This window comes from Stylophora pistillata, chromosome 12, assembly GCF_964205215.1.
Source record: "Stylophora pistillata chromosome 12, jaStyPist1.2, whole genome shotgun sequence".
In the NCBI taxonomy this organism is placed as follows: Eukaryota; Metazoa; Cnidaria; class Anthozoa; order Scleractinia; family Pocilloporidae; genus Stylophora; species Stylophora pistillata.
The window spans coordinates 16,537,501-16,559,087 of NC_142530.1; the positions used below are offsets into that span (position 1 = coordinate 16,537,501).

Genomic DNA, 21,587 nt, shown 5'->3' on the forward strand with positions numbered 1-21,587 from the left:
TGCGAGTTATGTGTACAAAATCAGCCATCTTTTCTGCATGTATTACCCGTCAGTTAGTCAGCTGGTTTCTGTTGCTTTGAAATATATACAAACGGTTAAAACAAATTGACTGATTTGGTGTAAAGTACCATAATATATGTAAAAACCTTCACGTTGAATGAGATGGTCGTGCTGAATATGATCTAAACATTGTAAAGATGTTTTCAAATATATTTTGATTGCTACATTTTTTAACGTAAAGGAATTAAGAAACTAGTGAGTTAATACTTAGTATTCATCTCTTTTTCTTGAGTGCAATCACTCTTTTATCCAAAATTGCGCCATAGACTAGGTAATGCACCGATCAACTCGAGGCATCAACATCCCCTCCTCTCCTCCCCTCCCCCCCCCCCCCTCCCCATTCGCTCATTGAGCAACGAAACCATTTGACTATCGTCCGTATCCGGGGAGGATGGCAAATTTGAACCTCACTTTTGGTGGGGTGAGTAATTTGAATCAGAACTGTCAAGTCTTTCCAGCGTAATAAACGTGTGTTATTTTTTGATATGAAATAACTTAAGAGTTCACTTTTACGAGCAGATGGCTCAAAATAAATAAAAGATCTCCAGCATGAGGAAAGTTATGGTCGCGTATCTTTCATTTTAATAAAAAAGGAAGATCAATTCCGGCATTTTGCCGGTGGGGCATTTGAACACATCTTTGACCCCGCGAGGCAGGAATTTGAGCGAGCTATCTTGACAAGTTCAAATGCCCCGAGGTTGCCCGGCGGAGGGATGTTGAAGCTCTGAATTGATGGACGCATAAATTAAATTAATGTTTGACTGATTGATTTTCAGCCAGACACGAATAAACCCGTTGGTAGCACACGTGTGGGCTTTATCAAAACAAGGCTATCAGAGTCAGAGTTTCATAGCCTCATCTCTTCTGCGTTTATCATTATTTTAAACTGATATAACCCAGAGTGGTTTCTTTGCCTTCATCCAAAGCAGAATCACGACATTTCGCATTCCGTTATTTGCGGGTTACCCGGGATGGTTTCTATTTCCATCTACACCTGGCCGTGTCTACTTCTGGCGGCTTTGTCACTTTTTATCCCAATCAGTCGCAGTCTAGGTAAGTAGTAAGTCTAAAACGCAAGCAGAAGAGCTCAGTCAAGGTAGCAAATATTGGACACCGAAGAAAAATGGTAAAAAACAATTATTCTAAAACACATAATTATCTCACATATTATATTGGTGACTCGGAAAATGTAATCACAGATATTCTTGTACGACCTGCGTTTGTTTTTCGAGTTGAAATTTGACTGAAGCCGTTTTCCTACGAGAGACACATCCAAGTAAAGTAGGGTTAGAGTTAAGATCAATCAGATTAACATTTTTTCTCGGGATGGGCTCGGTTGTATTATTCGGTTTGACCGATTGCTTATCGATTGGGAAAGAGAACCGATGTTGGCACAGGGAACGAAGATTCACATCGATTGGTAGCTCAAATGAAGCAAACTTTAGCAATCCAGACTAGCAAAGGATCATACAACGATGTAAGTTAGTTAGTTGTTGAGGTAATGAAAATATCTGCAATCGTTGAATTTCGAAGCCGCAATCAGAAAAGGTGATGAAAACGGTAATGAAAACGTAATCTGTACGGTTAATATGCTCTAGCTCAGTTTTTTGTTGTTTACGGTGCAGCCAAACGCGTTATTCATCTGGTAGTGCCCGAGTGATACGGGCAGTGTTCATTCGGAATCATACTATTTAATCCATCAAACGGACAGAAAAAAAACATATTGACGATACTAATGAAAAATAGCGAAACAATCTGTTGTATGTGAAGGTGTAGTCTGATCGTCCGGGTGAGTGTAGTCCTGAGAAGGACTGTTGTCGGTGGTAGTGACTGACGTTTCGACAACCTGTGCGGAAGTCATCATCAGAGTCAAGTGAATGATTGTTGTCAGTTCAATTGTTTGACTCTGATGATGACTTCCGCACAGGTTGTCGAAACGTCAGTCACTACCACCGACAACAGTCCTTCTCAGGACTACACTCACCCGGACGATCAGACTACACCTTCACATGTTACCCCCCGGGTTCAAGCCATTTATTGCAATCTGTTGTATGTAGCTGGCATGTAAAATATCGACTGTGTGGCTGTGATTTGTGGAAAGTAAGATAGTATTTTTTCTTGATTTTGGTGCGTAACCTGTTGTTGTTATCAAGTCAGTGGCTTTCTAAGATGCCATCGGAACTACAAAATGTTCAATAAGTGGGTTTTCCTGAGTTTGATATGGATGAAAGTGAATTACAACCATTGCATGTAGTACTTGATCTGTTCTTCAAGTCAGATACTTTACTCAGAGCCCAATTTTATGAAATAGTAGAAAAAAAAACAATTTTTGTTGAAAAAGAATTTGTCCAAGCAATGTTTAATATCCAAATGGTAATAGTTATCTTTATTTCTACTCTCTTGACTTATGAACTAACTGTATAATTATGCACAATATTTAGCAATAAATGTGGGAAGTTGAACTCAAGGTCTGATGGTTAATTCTCCCCTCTAACTCCAACACATTTCCTTTATAATTATGGTTAGGAGGATGAAGTGTTACATCAAGATAAGAATTTAAACTTGATAGGTGTGAGTATTCTCATTAACCATTTGCAAGGTTATGTAAAGAAGCCATAAGGAGAAGTTACATGTTAATCACTCCTAGGGATTAAAGGCTTAAAATTACAGATAGAATTATTCATTAAAGCTTTTTGCTACATGTAATAAATATATCTTATTAACCAAGTTCGAGGGCCGTACTGGGAGAATATTGGCCTAAAGTCTTGACAGTACGGACCGAGCGCAGTGAGGTCTGTACAAAAAAGACCAAGGGCCAATATTCTTCCAGTACGGTCCCAAGCAAGCTTGGTTAATAAGAGATTTATTATACGACTGAAGTTCAAAGGGAAACAAAGGGTATCATTCGGGACCATTCAGGATCATTCGGGACAGTGCCCGGTCCAATACTGAGAGAATATTGACCGGCAATAGAGCATTTTGATTGGTTGATTTTAGTTATTGGCCCTCTGACTGCCTGAGTCGTATAATAATAGTTTTTAGTATAATTTCAGAGCCGAGCAAAGAGTTTCCAGCAGTCTGATTGGTCAAGCGGTTCCTCATATGATGCTATATAAACCACTCCACGTGGTTTGTATAAAATGTTAAAAGAAAATGCTAATAAATGTTACTAAAATCTAAAATGTTATGATTTTAGAAATTTCTCTGTTGTTCAGCTCTGAAATGATATTAAAACAATTATTCACCTCAGGTTCGGTGAATTTTGTCGAATAATCCCCTCGACTTCGTCTCAGGGATTATTCAACGATATTCACCCCGCCTTCGACGAATAATTGTTAAATACAATTTTCAACATGTTGATCTGGATAGTAACCTGGGCTGGGTTGTTCAAAGCTGGGCTAAGATAACCAAGGGTTAGTGTGAGATCTGATTTAAGATCTGAAAGCTTTTTAAAAGAAAATCCAGCACAGTTATTTTTGTCTACAATCTGATGATAGTATATCCTTCAAAGAATAGAGAAAATTCTCTGAGAAAAGCTTTTGAACAAAGGGATCAAGATTCCCAAATTAAAATTTAACCCTGGGTTAGTGCTAATCAGCCTTTGAACAACTGGGCCCTGAGCTACAGTTGGATTTATGATGTTTGATACTCAAAAAATGGTCAGCATAAGGGGTATACTGCAGACAGAAAGAATACAAAATCCACTTCACTTTTTAGAATTATAATAGAGACAGGGCTAGGGCTAGAAATAACTTTCTTTCTCTCACACTCCTGACAACAAGTGTTGATTCCTGTATTTTTGTCCTGTGAAGAATGTGTGGCACCCCTTGGAATGGAGAGTCGCCGCATCAAGGATGCTCAAATCACTGCATCTTCAGAATGGGATGGAAATCATGCAGCAATCCAAGGAAGATTGAACTTTAAGGCTGGTAGAGGCAAACAAGGAGGATGGTCAGCTCGCTGGAACAATAGAAATCAATGGATCCAGGTGGCTCTTGGCAGTTACACCAAATTAACAAGTATAGCAACACAGGGAAGGAATGCTCACAACCAGTGGGTAACGGCATACAAGCTGCAGTACAGTGATGATGGAGTTAACTTCTACTACTATAAATCACCAGGACAGAGCTCTCCCATGGTATTATTAAGCCCACAAGAGTGCACACTAAATTCAAAGCTTTACTGTTTTGTTTTCCATGATCTTTACATGTATATCTCTTACTAAACTAGCTCAAGGTCTATACTGTAAGTATTTAGGTTCATAGTTTATGACCCAAGGGCAAAGCTGACACCTACTGCCATGATCAGGTACAGGCCTCCCAGTTAGCTCAATGAATAGAGCGCTGAACTGCTGTGTGGGAGGTCGAGGGTTTGAGCCCCAGCCGGACCAACACTCAAGGTCTTAAAATAATTGAGAAGAATATGCTGCCTTACTATAATATCAAGAAACGGTTAATAGATATTCTAGTCTTCTTGGATAGGGACAAATAAATGGAGATCCAGTCTCCTGCAGGGTTAGGGGTGGCAGACATTGATTTCCCACGCACAAGATTACTGTGTGATGGATGTCCTCCCCTGTGGTGGGATAGGTGGGTTACTGGGCCCACAGTGATTGGCTAAAGCTGTTGCGGTGTCCCTGCCTGTCGGCAAATCTTGTAAATAAAAAAAAAAAATAATAATAATAAAAGAAAGGCCATAATTCTGAGCAGAATAACAAGATTCTGTTTCTTTCAGTACTAACTGAGGAGGCAACTCAAGTAAAATATTTATTATAACTCTGGATTCAAATGGGGGGGGGATTGGGGACCAGGGGGGGTTGGGAAGACTTCAATTCAAACAAACTTTTAAATTGAGAGGGTCATCAGTTGGGTAAAATACAGTCCACTTAATTGACTCATCATAGCTGATCATGTATTCAGCAATATATATATTAAATAAATTTCCCTGTTAGGGAAAGTGCAAACCTCAGTTTTTAATAATTTTAACTACATTCTTATTACATTTTCTAATTTTTCATAGATTCTAAAATATTAAATCATTTGCCAATCTTCTCACTTTGTCTTTTGCACAGTAGAAACATGTTTCTAATTAAGTTCGTTTTTTATGTGACAGATATTAAAGGGAAATAGAGACAGGGACAGTGTTGTTTATCACAAGCTGAACCCACCCATCAATGCTCGTTATATCAGACTCCGACCAACAGCTTGGTATCGTCATATATCACTAAGGATGGAGCTTTACGGTTGCCAAGGTATGAAAAATGTTAAGAGTATTAAATTTAAGATTTTCAAAACACATACTCACTTTTCACATCTAACCAAGTGTAAAAATATGTTGTAAGAAAACTTAGACATGTTTATTTCAAAATGTTGATTGAACATGTGAAATAGGGTTTTTGATTCATTTTCCTTTCCCATTTGAAGTAACAGTTGTTTTCTTTTTGACCCTTACTACTTTTCTTCTTTAGAACAAACAAAAATCATATTGTATTAAGTGAACATTTCTTTCTTGGGCTGCATTTTACTCTCAAGTGCCCAAGACAACTAAAGGAAATGGTGCTTTATTGGAATTCAACTCATTTATCATTTACATGTATTTAAATCATTTTGTAAATTTATGTTACTTCTTCAAGAATTGTTTGGTGTTGCTTTCTTAAATGATCATCTTCATGAATGCATTCTAGTCACCTTGTTTTTTTTCGTCTTTGGCTATATGCAGAGTGTTCAGAACCCCTTGGAATGGAAGGTTGGCAAATCAAAGATGCTCAAATCACTGCATCTTCAGAATGGGATAGAAATCATGCAGCAATCCAGGGAAGATTGAATTTTAAGGCTGGTGGAGGCAAACAAGGAGGATGGTCAGCTCGCCAGAATAATGGAAATCAATGGATCCAAGTGGCTCTTGGCAGTTACACCAAATTAACAAGTATAGCGACACAGGGAAGGAATGCTCACAACCAGTGGGTGACAGCATATAAACTGCAGTACAGTGATGATGGAGTGAACTTCTACTACTATAAATCACCAGGACAGAGCTCTCCCATGGTATTATCAAGTCCACACAAGTGCACACTTAATTTAAAGCCTTATTGTTTTTGTTTTCCATGATCTTTACATGTATATCTCTTACTAAACTAGTTCAAGGTCTATACTGAAAGTATTTAGGCTTATGGTGTACAACCCAAGGGCAAAGCTGACATACATATGAAATGCATAATCAGGCACAGGCAGTCACTAATCCCAAGTGGTAAAACAAGACTCTGTTTCTTTCAGTACTATCTGAGGAAACAAGTTAAGTAAGATATTTATTATAACTCTGGATTCAAAGGGGGGGGGAGGGGGAGGGGAGAGACTTTAATTCAAACAAACTTTTAAATTGAGAGTTTTTTATTTTAACTACATCATTACTACATTTTCTAAGTTTTCATAGATTCTTACATATTAAATCATTTTCCAATCTTCTCACTTTGTCGTTTGCATAGTAGAAACATGTTTCTAATTAAGTCCATTTTCTGCATTAAGTTCATTTTGTATGTGACAGATATTGAAGGGAAATAGAGACAGGGACAGTGTTGTTTATCACAAGCTGAACCCACCAATCCAAGCTCGTTATATCAGACTCCGACCAACAGCATGGTATCGTCATATATCACTAAGGATGGAGCTTTACGGTTGCCAAGGTATGAAAAATGTTAAAGAGATGAAAATTGACCATTTTATTTTGGGCTAATTTGTTTTACAGAATGTCGAATTGGGTCAAGTTAAAACCCTTTTGTTGAGATTACACTGAGGACAGTTTTCTTTTTCTCTGAACCTGGCCTGTAGGCACGGAACCTGGCAGAATTGTTCACCTAGATCCTTTGAAGAGAACAGATCTCTCAAAAGTCTTCCAAGGAGTGTTTGGAGCAGATCTCAAATATTCCTGCAGGATTGAAGTTTGCCCTGTGGGTTCACACAAATCACACCTTTTTTTCCCTCTCTGACCCACTTGCAATGCTCTGATGCAGAGAAATTATAACCACCAGCATGGTCTGCATGAGTGCTACTGAGTCTATAATTTACGCATTGATTCCCCATCATTTCTGTATAAAAATTATGTTTTCGTAAGAATTGAGTAAGGCAGTCTGTTATTATTTGTTTGACATTTTGCCATGTGAGATTTTCACATTGAGCCTTTAATTGACATCACTCCCTCTGAGTGCGGTAATCAACTTCTGGAACTTGGTCAAATAAAGACAGATGGGAAATCACAAATTTAATGGTTCAAAAAAAGATACTTCTGGTGCTTGGATCTAGGGAAGGTTAGGAGAAGGAGACACACTGAAAACAAAAATTAAAGAAAATGATACACAAAATATTTTGATCTCACTGAGGGGTACTTTAATTAAAGACTATTAAATTTCAAGATTTTTGAAACATGTACTTACTTTTCGCATCTAACTGAGTGTAAAAACGTATTGCAAGAAAACTTAGACATGTTTATATTAAAATGTCAATTGAAAATGTGAACCAGATTTTTTTGATTTATTTTTCTTTCTCATGTGAAGAAACATTTTTAGGTTTTTTTTTTTACACTCAAGTCACATTTATTCTTGGGAACGACCTACATCTCCATATCAGGCTCTCGACATCAGAGGCTGTTATAAGGCTAGCCTCAATTTATGATTCTTTTAAGGATGCATTTAATTTGTTTTTTGCACTTTTGTTTACAATAATTTTTTTAACATTTTTAATTTGTTGGGTGCATTTTAATCTAAGTACCCAAGACAATAAATAGAAATGGTGCTATTAGAACTGAATTTGTTTATTTATTTATTATTTCCATGTATTTAAATTTTTTTTTAATTTATCTTACTTCGTCAAGAATTTTAGGTTCTTTTTCTTAGTCAATCATCTTCATTAATGCATTCTTGTCATCTTGTTTTTTTTCCTCTTTGGCTATGTGCAGGGTGTTCAGGACCTCTTGGAATGGAAAGTGGCCGCATTCAAGATGCTCAAATCACTGCATCGTCAGAATGGGATAGAAATCATGCAGCAATCCAGGGAAGATTGAACTTTAAGGCTGGTGGAGGCAAACAAGGAGGATGGTCAGCTCGCCAGAATAATGGAAATCAATGGATTCAAGTGGCTCTTGGCAGTAACACCAGATTAACAAGTATAGCGACACAGGGAAGGAATGCTCACAACCAGTGGGTAACGGCATACAAGCTGCAGTACAGTGATGATGGAGTGAACTTCTACTACTATAAATCACCAGGACAGAGCTCTCCCATGGTATTATCAAGCCCACAAAAGTGCACACTCAATTTAAAGCTTTATTATTTTTGTTTTCAATGATCTTTACATGTATATCTCTTACTAAACTAGTTCAAGGTCTATACTGAAAGTATTTAGGCTTATGGTGTACAACCCAAGGGCAAAGCTGACATACATATGCAATGCATAATCAGGCAGTCAGGCAGTCACTAATCCCAAGTGGAAAAACAAGACTCTGTTTCTTTCAGTACTAACTGAGGAAACGAGTTAAGTATGATATTTATTATAAGTCTGGATTCAAATGGGGGGTTGGGGACTTCAATTCAAACAAATTTTTGAATTGAGAGTTTTTGATTTTAACTACATTATTACTACATTTTATAAGTTTTCATTTATTCTAACATATTAAATCATTTGCCAATTTTGTCACTATGTCTTTTGCACACTGTGGAAACATATCTAATTAAGTTCATTTTGTATGTGACAGATATTGAAGGGAAATAGAGACAGGGACAGCGTTGTTTATCACAACCTGAACCCACCAATCCAAGCTCGTTATATCAGACTCCGACCCACAGCATGGTATCGTCATATATCACTAAGGATGGAGGTTTATGGTTGCCAAGGTGTGAAAAATGTTAAGAATGCTGAGATTCAAGATTTTTGAAACACGTTCTTACTTCTGCATCTTACCGAGTGTATAGCTATGTCAACTGTAAGAAAACTTAGACATGTTTATTTGAAAATCATGGTAATTGAACATGTGAAATAGGGCTTTTGATTCATTTTTCTTTCCCACGAGAAAGAAGTTAGTTCTTTTTTGACACCAGATTAGGCTCTCAGCATCACTCAGGGAGACAGATTTTGAGGCTAACCTTACAACAATGATTCTTTTAAGGATACATTTGATTTGTGGTTTTCACTTTTATTTGAAATGTCATTTATTTTAAATCACATTTTATAATTATTGTCTCAAATTTTTTATTTTGTGGGATTATTTTACTGTAAAGTGCCTAGGAGACAATCATTGGAAATGGTGCTATTTGAATAAAGTTCTTTATCTTTATCATTTCTATGTATTTAATTATTTTTTACGATATATTTTACCTTCTCAAGAATTCTTAAGTTCTCTTTCTTAGACAAACATGTTCATGAATGCATTCTTGTCATCTTGCTTTTGTATTTTTCCTCCTTCACTATGTGCAGAGTGTTCAGGACCCCTTGGAATGGAAAGTCGGCACATTCAAGATGCTCAAATCACTGCATCTTCAGAATGGGATAGAAATCATGCAGCAATCCAGGGAAGATTGAACTTTAAGGCTGGTGGAGGCAAACAAGGAGGATGGTCAGCTCGCCAGAATAATGGAAATCAATGGATCCAAGTGGCTCTTGGCAGTTACACCAAATTAACAAGTATAGCAACACAGGGAAGGAATGCTCATAACCAGTGGGTGACAGCATACAAGCTGCAGTACAGTGATGATGGAGTGAACTTCTACTACTATAAATCACCAGGACAGAGCTCTCCCACGGTATTATCAAGCCCACAAAAGTTCACGCTTAATTTAAAGCTTTATTGTTTTTGTTTTCAATGATCTTTACATGTATATCTTTTACTAAACTAGCTCAGGGTCTATGCTGTAAGTATTTAGGGTGATGGTTTATGACCCAAGGGCAAAGCTGACACGTTCAAGCTACAATCAGGTACAGGCCATAATCCTGAGCAGAAAAACAAGACTCTGTTTCTTTCAGTACTAACTGAGGAAACAAGTTAAGTAAGATATTACTTTTAAGTCTGGATTCAAATGGGTGGTGGGGGGGGGGGGGGGAGACTTGAATTCAAACAAACTTTTAAATTGAGAGGGTCATCAGTTGGGTAAAATACAGCCCACTTAATGGACTCATCATCGCTTGATCATGTATTCAACGAGATATATATATAATTTAATAAATTGCCCTGTTACGGAATGTGCAAACCTCAGTTTTTGATAATTTTAACTACGTTATTACTACATTTTCTTATTTTTCATAGGTTCTAAAATATTCAATCATTTGCCAATCTTCTCACTTTTGTCTTTTGCACAGTAGAAACATGTTTCTAATTAAGTTCGTTTTTTATGTGACAGATATTGAAGGGAAATAGAGACAGGGACAGCGTTGTTTATCACAAGCTGAACCCACCAATCCAAGCTCGTTATATCAGACTCCGACCAACAGCATGGTATCGTCATATATCACTAAGGATGGAGGTTTATGGTTGCCAAGGTGTGAAAAATGTTAAGAATGCTGAGATTCAAGATTTTTGAAACACGTTCTTACTTCTGCATCTTACTGAGTGTGTAGACATGTTGTAAGAAAACTTAGACATGTTTATTTGAAAATCATGGTAATTGAACATGTGAAATAGGGCTTTTGATTCATTTTTCTTTCCCACGAGAAAGAAGTTAGTTCTTTTTTGACACCAGATTAGGCTCTCAGCATCACTCAGGGAGACAGATTTTGAGGCTAACCTTACAACAATGATTCTTTTAAGGATACATTTGATTTGTGGTTTTCACTTTTATTTGAAATGTCATTTTATTTTAAATCACATTTTATAATTATTGTCTCAAATTTTTTTATTTTGTGGGATTATTTTACTGTAAAGTGCCTAGGAGACAATCATTGGAAATGGTACTATTTGAATAAAGTTCTTTATATATTTTATCATTTCCATGTATTTAATTATTTTTTACGATATATTTTACCTTCTCAAGAATTCTTAAGTTCTCTTTCTTAGACAAACATGTTCATGAATGCATTCTTGTCATCTTGCTTTTGTATTTTTCCTCCTTCACTATGTGCAGAGTGTTCAGGACCCCTTGGAATGGAAAGTCGGCACATTCAAGATGCTCAAATCACTGCATCTTCAGAATGGGATAGAAATCATGCAGCAATCCAGGGAAGATTGAACTTTAAGGCTGGTGGAGGCAAACAAGGAGGATGGTCAGCTCGCCAGAATAATGGAAATCAATGGATCCAAGTGGCTCTTGGCAGTTACACCAAATTAACAAGTATAGCAACACAGGGAAGGAATGCTCATAACCAGTGGGTGACAGCATACAAGCTGCAGTACAGTGATGATGGAGTGAACTTCTACTACTATAAATCACCAGGACAGAGCTCTCCCACGGTATTATCAAGCCCACAAAAGTGCACGCTTAATTTAAAGCTTTATTGTTTTTGTTTTCAATGATCTTTACATGTATATCTTTTACTAAACTAGCTCAGGGTCTATGCTGTAAGTATTTAGGGTGATGGTTTATGACCCAAGGGCAAAGCTGACACGTTCAAGCTACAATCAGGTACAGGCCATAATCCTGAGCAGAAAAACAAGACTCTGTTTCTTTCAGTACTAACTGAGGAAACAAGTTAAGTAAGATATTACTTTTAAGTCTGGATTCAAATGGGTGGTGGGGGGGGGGGGGAGACTTGAATTCAAACAAACTTTTAAATTGAGAGGGTCATCAGTTGGGTAAAATACAGCCCACTTAATGGACTCATCATCGCTTGATCATGTATTCAACGAGATATATATATAATTTAATAAATTGCCCTGTTACGGAATGTGCAAACCTCAGTTTTTGATAATTTTAACTACGTTATTACTACATTTTCTTATTTTTCATAGGTTCTAAAATATTCAATCATTTGCCAATCTTCTCACTTTTGTCTTTTGCACAGTAGAAACATGTTTCTAATTAAGTTCGTTTTTTATGTGACAGATATTGAAGGGAAATAGAGACAGGGACAGCGTTGTTTATCACAAGCTGAACCCACCAATCCAAGCTCGTTATATCAGACTCCGACCAACAGCATGGTATCGTCATATATCACTAAGGATGGAGGTTTATGGTTGCCAAGGTGTGAAAAATGTTAAGAATGCTGAGATTCAAGATTTTTGAAACACGTTCTTACTTCTGCATCTTACTGAGTGTGTAGACATGTTGTAAGAAAACTTAGACATGTTTATTTGAAAATCATGGTAATTGAACATGTGAAATAGGGCTTTTGATTCATTTTTCTTTCCCACGAGAAAGAAGTTAGTTCTTTTTTGACACCAGATTAGGCTCTCAGCATCACTCAGGGAGACAGATTTTGAGGCTAACCTTATAACAATGATTCTTTTAAGGATACATTAGATTTGTGGTTTTCACTTTTATTTGAAATGTCATTTTATTTTAAATCACATTTTATAATTATTGTCTCAAATTTTTTATTTTTTGGGATTATTTTACTGTAAAGTGCCTAGGAGACAATCATTGGAAATGGTGCTATTTGAATAAAGTTCTTTATATATTTTATCATTTCCTTGTATTTAATTATTTTTTACGATATATTTTACCTTCTCAAGAATTCTTAAGTTCTCTTTCTTAGACAAGCATGTTCATGAATGCATTCTTGTCATCTTGCTTTTGTATTTTTCCTCCTTCACTATGTACAGAGTGTTCAGGACCCCTTGGAATGGAAAGTCGGCACATTCAAGATGCTCAAATCACTGCATCTTCAGAATGGGATGGAAATCATGCAGCAATCCAGGGAAGATTGAACTTTAAGGCTGGTGGAGGCAAACAAGGAGGATGGTCAGCTCGCCAGAATAATGGAAATCAATGGATCCAAGTGGCTCTTGGCAGTTACACCAAATTAACAAGTATAGCAACACAAGGAAGGAATGCTCACAACCAGTGGGTAACAGCATACAAGCTGCAGTACAGTAAAGATGGGGTGAACTTCTACTACTATAAAGTTCCAGGACAGAGTTCACCTAAGGTAAAATGTATAATTGGTAATTGAGTTCAAACCTAAAAAATATATATAACGAGAGCCTGGGAACTGCTGCCTAACTTATAGCAGGGGACTGGTGTCATGTAAAATGGCGAGTATCTTCGACACATTTGGAGGAAGCTAATTCCCCCGCCAGTCACTGCATTATTGTTTCCTTCATGATTTACATACTAACTGCCTGTTGTCAGGCCAACAAGTTACATCTGGATAAGATTTCAGTTCTACAGAAACGGGCCTTGCGCTTTATATACCTAGGTAATAGAAATGATCATGCAATCGATATTCCGTAAGTTATTAATGCTAGTGTCACACCTTCATCGCTCCCTTCTTAAACACCGTTGTTTATTCTAGTGCAGGCTGTTAGCAATGGCAAGGAATAATTGAACATATTGCACATGTTTACTTACACTTTTAGTATTCACTCCTACAATCCACAGTCTTCTACCGCCAATAGCTTCATTGCATAGAAAAATCGGGACTCGAGTTGCAAAACAAAGCTACTTCAAGAATTGGCGCATTCCCTTCCCTCTCCCCCCTCTTCGGCAGAGACAGAATCAGGCTTTTTAGTGAAAACTCAGCACTATACTGACTTATGTCATGAACTCTTTAAAGAAGAAAATTCCCATATCAACAAATCACAAATCGTTTCAAAAATTAAAATTAAAGTGAGTAAAATTAAAGGAAGTAAATTAAAATTAAAGTAAGTAATAAACGATATTCCGTTGGGAGTGGTTGCGCTTGGTTCTAGCTAGGAGGAAGACAATAGAAACAGGTCGTTGGAACTTAGTAAAGGGTGACCACGACCGCTAAATAGAGGTGACCGCTAAATAGAGGTGACCGCTAAATAGGGGTAAAAGTTTTAAGTGTTTTGGGGAAACAACTTCGGAACTTTGACGACTGACCGCTTGATACAGCGGTACCTCTTTATTACAGGTTCGACTGTAATAATCTCTCTGTATGTCAGAAAGTAATGATTCGTAACTTGAAAGTAATAATTCGTTATTTGTTGTTTTTGCATGTAATTTACTTTGAATGTCAAATCACGAAACTATCGATAAAGTTTGGTGGTGGTGTTAATGAAGGATCATTCATAATCTAACAGGAGTGGCATTATTGTGGCAACTGACCACTTAAGTCTATGTCTTTGTAGGTTTTCAAAGGAAATAAAAACAGGGACAGCATTGTTTATCACAAATTAAACCCACCCATCAAAGCTCGCTACATCAAACTCAGACCAACAGCATGGTATGGTCACATATCACTAAGGATGGAGTTGTATGGTTGCTCAGCAGGTACGATTGTTGTCTTACATGCACTCATTTGGCACTGAAAATTGGGAAAGTTTTGTATGTTTATACTATTATACTGGTATATTTGTATTTTTACTAAAAGCTTCCGGAATAAATGTCCTCTGCGACGATAAAAATATGACCATTGTCATCCCAAAGTTCCTTATCCGTGGTCTTGATCCAAAGAATCTTCGACTCCTGGACACCAAATGTAAAGGGAAAGAAGGACGGACCCACCTTACCGTTACAACACCATTGACCGGCTGTAAAACAACCAGCAGGTATACACCTACAGCTATCATCTACTCCAACACACTGGAAATACCCGCGGCCGCTAACAGTGCCGTGACACGCGTGCGTGACATAAAAGTGCAGTTTAGCTGTTATTATTCCACTCATGGTGTAGTTTCATCGCTTGGCTGGAAACCAATAAACACTACGCTTGAATTCCATGATATGGCAGCCAAAGGGAACTTGAAACTGTCGTTGAGAATGTTTCACAGCAAGAGATTCGTGAAACCTTACCTGAAAAATGATTTTCCTGTTGCTGTGAGGCTGCATCGACGATTGTTCTTTGAGGTATCTACGGCAACAAATGACAAAAAGCTGTCAATCAGAGCGGATCAATGTTATGCCACGCCTACCCAGGATCAAAAGAACTCTCTGAAATATGAGTTTATAAAGAAAGGGTATGTCTATTGGTGATTGTTGGGAACTCTCAATTTCTACTCACTTTGAAAAATCATACATTTTCTTTTATTTTATTCAGCGATCACTTGAAAAGTAAATAACTATTAGTTAGTGATATGCAAGTAAAGTTAGATACACTCAGCTATCTTGATTTCAGTTGTAGTCAGCAATGCAAATTTAAAACTTTGTTAAGAACTCTCGTAGGTGTAATTTCACCTTCATAAAAAACATTTCTTCTCTTTAGCTGCCCAAGTGACGTAACAGTGAAATATCATTCAGCACCTTCTTCGAATGCTCAGCGGTTTAGCGTGGAAGCCTTCAAGTTCATCGCTGCTCATCCCTTTGTTTTCGTCCACTGCCATGTGACTGTATGCAGTGCAACCGACCCACGCTCCAAATGCTCAATGAAATGTCCCTTAAGTGGCCGAGGAAAACGTGAACTGAGTGATAGCGTGACTTATGACGTGCACTCTTTAGTCCAGGGCCCCCTGCACCTGGCGCACGAGAAACGAAAGGAGAACCACGGGACAATTCTAGATGAGACTGGTGCGTAGATAAGCTGTTTCCGGGGATACATATTAGGGATAAATAAGGAGGATAAATTCTGCCCCCTGCCCCCAGTACTCACTGGATCCCTCCTAAAAGGTCCCTCGAGTTTTTCTAGATTATATCTTTTCCCAAAATGATTTACCCTTCTTTGTTTGTACAATTGGTCTCTTTTTGTGACTTAAATACAAAGTAATTGTTACGACAGCTTAAACCAGGATGTTGAGGCATGACGCTATGCAAGTGAGAATTTTTCCAACTTCGCCATGACATTTCTTTCTCAGTGAGTCTTTATTTCCCTCTTTCTGTTACGTCCTTAGGTTCCCAGTCCAGACTTTCTGGAGGCTCCGTCCGCTGACAGTCATCAAAAGTAGCTTCAGACTCATTTACACTTGGACTTGACCTGGACTTGAATCACTGAAGGATGTTTGAGCTGGATATTCGTGTACAAGGTGTTTCACAAGTTCGTGTCCGTTTCTCTACAAGCCTATCTCACTTATTTTCGAATTCTGGAAGCCGTATTTCTAAGAACAATTACTCGGTTTTACTTACTTTTACGAAGTTGGAAAGTCATTCAAAAGTTGAGAAAATCACAGATTTAAAATCATACTCCTGCATCAGACTTGGCCAACCAACCAATAAAATGCTTAAAAGCACTCGCTTTTCACTTAAAGGTTTTTTCTTTTCTTAAATTTTACCTCGGTGTCGACCTGCAGAAAATTAGAAAGAAGTTTTCTTTTCATTTTTTATCTGAAATATCTTTTTCATCTCAAGGTATCTAGTTTAGAAGAAATGTTTTAATCCTTATCCTCTTATCTCTTGTGCATCTCCAGCTCAAGCTTACCTTTTATTTTTTAGAAGCTGAATGATCTCAAAAACTAAACTTTTGACGACAAAGATATACGAAATAACGACAACAACAAACAAACATAACAAATAACTTAGAAACAGTTTTGATAGTTCAGTTCGGTTTTTGAGATTACTCGCTGATCTAACCCACACCGGACTGTCAAAAAGATATGATTTATGTAAGGTTGCTTGCGCTTATATTATTTTACATTTTGTATGACGGGATGAGAAAACTGGCTCTTCAACCAGCTGTTAGACCAAAAGGGGTTGTGACTGAAGGGATTTTAAACCTCTTTTATTAACTCGTGTATTTTTTAGTTCGTCTTTAGAGGAGCTAATACTTTCTTAACGTAGAAAGGCATTTGAAATGGAAGAAGAGCGCTAAAACTAGTTTGGTGAGTTCTACAAACACCTTAACTTGTAGCTCATTTCTTGGAGACGAAGATGGTTTAAGGTTGGCCATATTAAGAAGCTTTGCAGGTGATCAAGTTGAAAATTGACTGCGATAAGCTTTGAAGTATTTGGGATCAATTCGAGGTTTTAGGATTTTCTGTGGTGATGAAGACTTATTGGGGAACATCAGCTGGTTGACAGAACTTCTTATCTCGAATTCAATATTTTAGTTTATAGAACTGGTGAAGGGAAATGATGTGGGTGTCGACTTTAACCAGAAAACAAACGTACTACGCTTACATACCCGATTAACTGGCTGTTACGAGAGCATAACTTTGTCCTTAGTGGATAAAGTGTTTCCATCTTGGAAACTTTCTACTCGAGACATTCCTGTTATGGTTTTCAGTTGATACTCAGGTATCCTGCCGGTGTGCTGTTGCTTAAAAAAAAAATAAATCGAAGAAACAGAATTTTTCTCTCATTTATTAGATCTTAGCGGATGTGATCCTGCTAGCTTTAAGTTCGGCAATCATCGGCCTCAGTTTCTCATTTGCTTATGAACTTTCCTCTTTCTTACAGGGAGGAGGAATTAGGCACCTTAACATGTCTTATATGTTTCATAACTTAGATATATCAATGCTTCAATTCATATTTCAATTTATATTTTCAATTTTGTCGTACTCTATTCTTCCAAAATCCACTGTCCTCAACCGATTTTCCTCGATCTGCAATCACGCTCCAAGAGACGTAGTTTTAACCTGAGAAATGAAACAATGGTCATTTGATTTGAAGTCGGAAGTAATATTGCAGCACGATCCTGTTCGTTTGCAGCCAAGGCAGCTGTTTCAGATTCGGAAGCAATTAACAGAGACAACGACAAGGAAAAAGTGACGATTCAAACTCCAGCGTGGACTAAAAACATTACCGACAACGAAGAAAACTTTTTTATTAATTGTTTTGTTGAAAATGTTTTCAGAGTATTTTTTGCCTCGGGGATTGGATTAAGATTAAGAGATCAACTGCTTCGTATGATGTGTTTTGTCTTTACTCCATATCATGGATTGCGTTGCAATGAAGATAGCTTCCGACAGAGGTGGTTCTGCATTGTGTGAAAACCAAGTCGTCATCAAATGCAAATATCTGTAGACTCCAGGTATAAATTTACTGAGCTACTCTGTCAACTTTTCTCCAATCTTTACACCACTCATATTTATTTGCCTTGTTACGGGTTTTGCCGCTGTTAAGTCCAATATTAACCAACACAGCGAAATTTAATGACTGTAAAATCCTTATAACATCATCGATTTGAAAACGTTCTTCTGAAAACCTATTTCTGCCCGAAAAGCCACACGGGACAAAGCCACCGCCAGGCAGTTCCCGGATGGGCACAACCGCCTTTTTTTGTCAGTGGGCCCTGGGACCCACTCGGTCAGCTTAGTTTCTCAGGCCCGTTCGGTTGAGAGCTCGTGTGTTGCGTTTTTTAGTTTCGGTAGGTTTCACTTTCTTACCTCAGTTTGTCAGTTTATCATTCATCGCAGCACCATCCATGTAAGTTTTCATCTTTTCTTTATTTTATTGTTTTTGCCTTGTCGTATTTTCTGTTTTCGTTTCATCGTTTTCTGTATTTTATTTACATGTAGTTTCACCATTCGACACTGAAGGTAAATAAACCATCGATTTGCATACTCTTCGTGTTTCGGTTGAACACTGCGCTGAGAACGCGACATGCCTTACACGTTAGTATTTCATAAATTAACGGAATAACTGCTCGAGCTGTGTAGAATTGGTTAAACTGCCGGGGAGTACTAATAACTTATATCCATCGTGCTGCTCATGGATTTCTTAGGTTTACTGACACACCATACATCTCCAAGTCTAATTTGCTTTCATATTCACTCCAGTCTCTTCTATCTGTAGGGCTCAAAAACTGTGCCGTGTAACCCTCGAGGTTAAAGAAATTGTCTTTGAACACAAACCTAAACACTAGCTCACGAAACCATCAACTGCAAAGACAAAGAACCAATGAAATCAAAATGTTGTGAGAAGTGAAACAAATTAAGCGAAGCAGTGAAAAATCAGGCCAAAATCAGTAATAATTTTTGAGCATGTCCAAGAATCATAACAGTCCATCAGAAGCTATAAATAGTTGGAAAATAAACATCTTTAATCCTGATCGTTGACTAGAAATTCAATATATGTAAATACTCATGATGAAAATGAATATTTAGACGTGACTCACAAGATCAACTCAAACTGATAAACAACACGCACAAAAAATCACAATAATTATGCAATAACGATTCATTCTTCTCTTCCGTGGCTTTTTATTAACTCGGAATATTTCTAAAAGGTTAACGAAAGATTTATTTTAGTCATACATTGGAGATGGCAAAAAATGGCGAAAGGGTAACTCATAACTAAGTTGCTGCGTGCATGTATTTCTCGTTAGGCTAACCCTCTGCATAAGAAATCAAAGGGTAGGCGGGATGGGAAAATTGCAGTTTTTGTCAGAAACTCTTAAATAACTTGCTGCATTGTTCAGTCTATATCCAGGTCACTGATTTTTCACTCGTCAAGGTTTAATTCTTGTGTCACTTTGTCTTAAGTATGCTGTTAAACAAATAGACTTATTTTCAAAGGAGGTCGGACCCCTTCAAAAATTGTCAGAGTCACTGAGTGATAACTGTCTCATCATGCGAAACCCCGATGTTCCGATATTCCTGTAGTAACCAGGCTGCTTTAATTGGAGTGTTCCGCAATAACTCAAGATCATCATCAGTTCATCATCTCGATGGCCGAGCTAAATGTTCCCATAGGATCGACGTATAGGAAGAGGGGATACAATTGAGACCCTTTACTCAGAAGCGCGAGCTGATACGAAGTTGCAATCACATTGTCCCTTTAGTAATAGAATCTGATGACTGAAATAAAATTCTTCTGAAATCACTGATATTTTTGTGAGTATTTGAATATCTTTTTCCTGTCTTTCAACTTACAGTTTTGATAAGAGGGAAATGAAAAGCTTCATTTAACCGAAAAGTTACCTTCCCTTTCTTAGCCTTCCCTATGTTTAAATGATTTAAGAGCTCCTGATTAGATTTACTTCCCGTCTCTTGCACTGTGTGTGCGCTCCAAGTACCGGGGAGGTGGGAGGGAGGGGGGGGGGGGTGGTGGTTATATTCAAGAAAACAATTGGGAAGATAAAATAAACAAAACAAAGAGGTCACATTTCACGAGGTTGATCTGCTGAGTGACAGAAGAACCTTGTAACTATATAGATAGACCAGGTTATTTCCTTTTTTCGTTCGTTTATCTTTCCAGCGCAATGACTTTAAAATATGGACTTTCCCTTGAGCTTGATTATATTCGTTTTTACAAACACTTCGGAGTATCAGCAGTGAATTTTCCAATACAGAAGCAACATGATCCGATTAAAATTTAATAGCATGATTAACTTTCTTGTAGATTTGTACATCAGATTAGCGGCTTAAGTATTTTAATTACATTCTCGTTATCAGCCTTATTTGTCTAAAAATGTATTGCATGCAGCAGTTGCTATTTATAATACGCAGCATTTACTGAAAACTTGGAAATAGAAGTAACATTTTTCTTATTTCATTATTTCATTTGTCACTCAAAGTTACATAGGAAATTTTTTGACAGAACTGCTGTAAAATTTCGATTGGGACATACCAACGAAACGGAACACTCAATATAATCAGTTTATGAATGAAAACCGTGAAAAATAAAAAATAAAAACTCGGGATGCTGGACCACTTGAGAAATAAAAACTTGAGCCAAGAGTAAATTTATGGATACTGTATGCACGCAATTGTTACTGTGAGTGTCTGTGAATTATGTTTAAGAGCCAGACTAAGTCTAATACTGAGAAGATGCAGGAGCACACTGATTCAATTATTAAGTTACAAATACATTTGTAAACAAAATTCCCATCCTCGGAGACCCAGGGGCTGTGAGTCTATTTCAAGTTAAGGGCAGAAGAGCCCCTGGGGACATTGTCTTACAAGACTAGTTCCAAACGGTCGCAGTCGTTCTGGCATCTGATTGGTGCCAGAAAATCTTTGTGTTTTTCTGCCCAATCAGAGTGAAGTGTCGTTTGGAGTCCTTTCGTGTGTTTTAACACGCACATATTCAACAAGCTCTGTTGCTCGCTATGTTTGTTAGGGCTGTACGACGAAGCATTGCCCGAGGTGAAAAGTTTCAGTCTCAGCACACAATGTAAGAGAAATCGATTAGTTTGTCCGCGAAATCTTACCGGAAATTATACTGAATACTTTCGCAGGTATCACAAGAGAACGAGTTTAAAAGTTTGCGAGGTTCGTATAAAACATATGGTTGCAAGCATTGATATGTCGCTTTAAACGTTAGATGAGATGTAAGCTTAAATCTTTTTAGATTTTTTGTACAATTTGTTGTGACTGAAACTTTTCCAATCCCGTGAAGTTATTTCGTCGCACGGGCCAAGCAGGTATGTCAAGCAACTGGCGCTTACGCTCACGTAGCTTTCTGTGCGCGCCAAATTCTAATCGCTGCTTTGTAGTAAAGTCTTTACAATCTGGCCAAAGATATAGGGAACGTCAAGTACGTGGACGACCTCCTGCAAGCGCTTAAAGAAAGCTTAGCTGTGTTTCCGGTTAGTTAATTAGAATCTGAACAAAAA

The 21,587-nt window shown here is 37.6% G+C and overlaps 1 protein-coding gene across 7 annotated transcripts; it reads left to right on the forward strand.

The window, feature by feature from the left end:
• Nucleotides 1–892: 892 nt before the first annotated feature.
• LOC111335334 (uncharacterized) lies at nucleotides 893–18,594 on the forward strand. Of its 7 annotated transcripts, none has more exons than XM_088741339.1 (16): nucleotides 897–1,113; nucleotides 3,873–4,198; nucleotides 5,173–5,311; nucleotides 5,779–6,104; nucleotides 6,601–6,739; nucleotides 8,008–8,333; nucleotides 8,803–8,941; nucleotides 9,522–9,847; nucleotides 10,442–10,580; nucleotides 11,162–11,487; nucleotides 12,080–12,218; nucleotides 12,799–13,124; nucleotides 14,290–14,431; nucleotides 14,532–15,117; nucleotides 15,363–15,664; nucleotides 15,985–18,594. In XM_088741339.1, the coding sequence occupies exons 1-16, from the start codon at nucleotides 1,032–1,034 to the stop codon at nucleotides 16,020–16,022; spliced, it is 3,801 nt and encodes a 1,266-aa protein (XP_088597465.1). In that variant the 5' UTR covers nucleotides 897–1,031; the 3' UTR covers nucleotides 16,023–18,594. The 7 variants fall into 7 exon arrangements, with proteins under 7 accessions (XP_088597470.1, XP_088597471.1, XP_088597465.1 ...); XM_088741340.1 differs by lacking the exon at nucleotides 897–1,113 and adding an exon at nucleotides 1,381–1,537; XM_088741341.1 differs by lacking the exon at nucleotides 897–1,113 and adding an exon at nucleotides 1,429–1,558.
• Nucleotides 18,595–21,587: the final 2,993 nt, after the last annotated feature.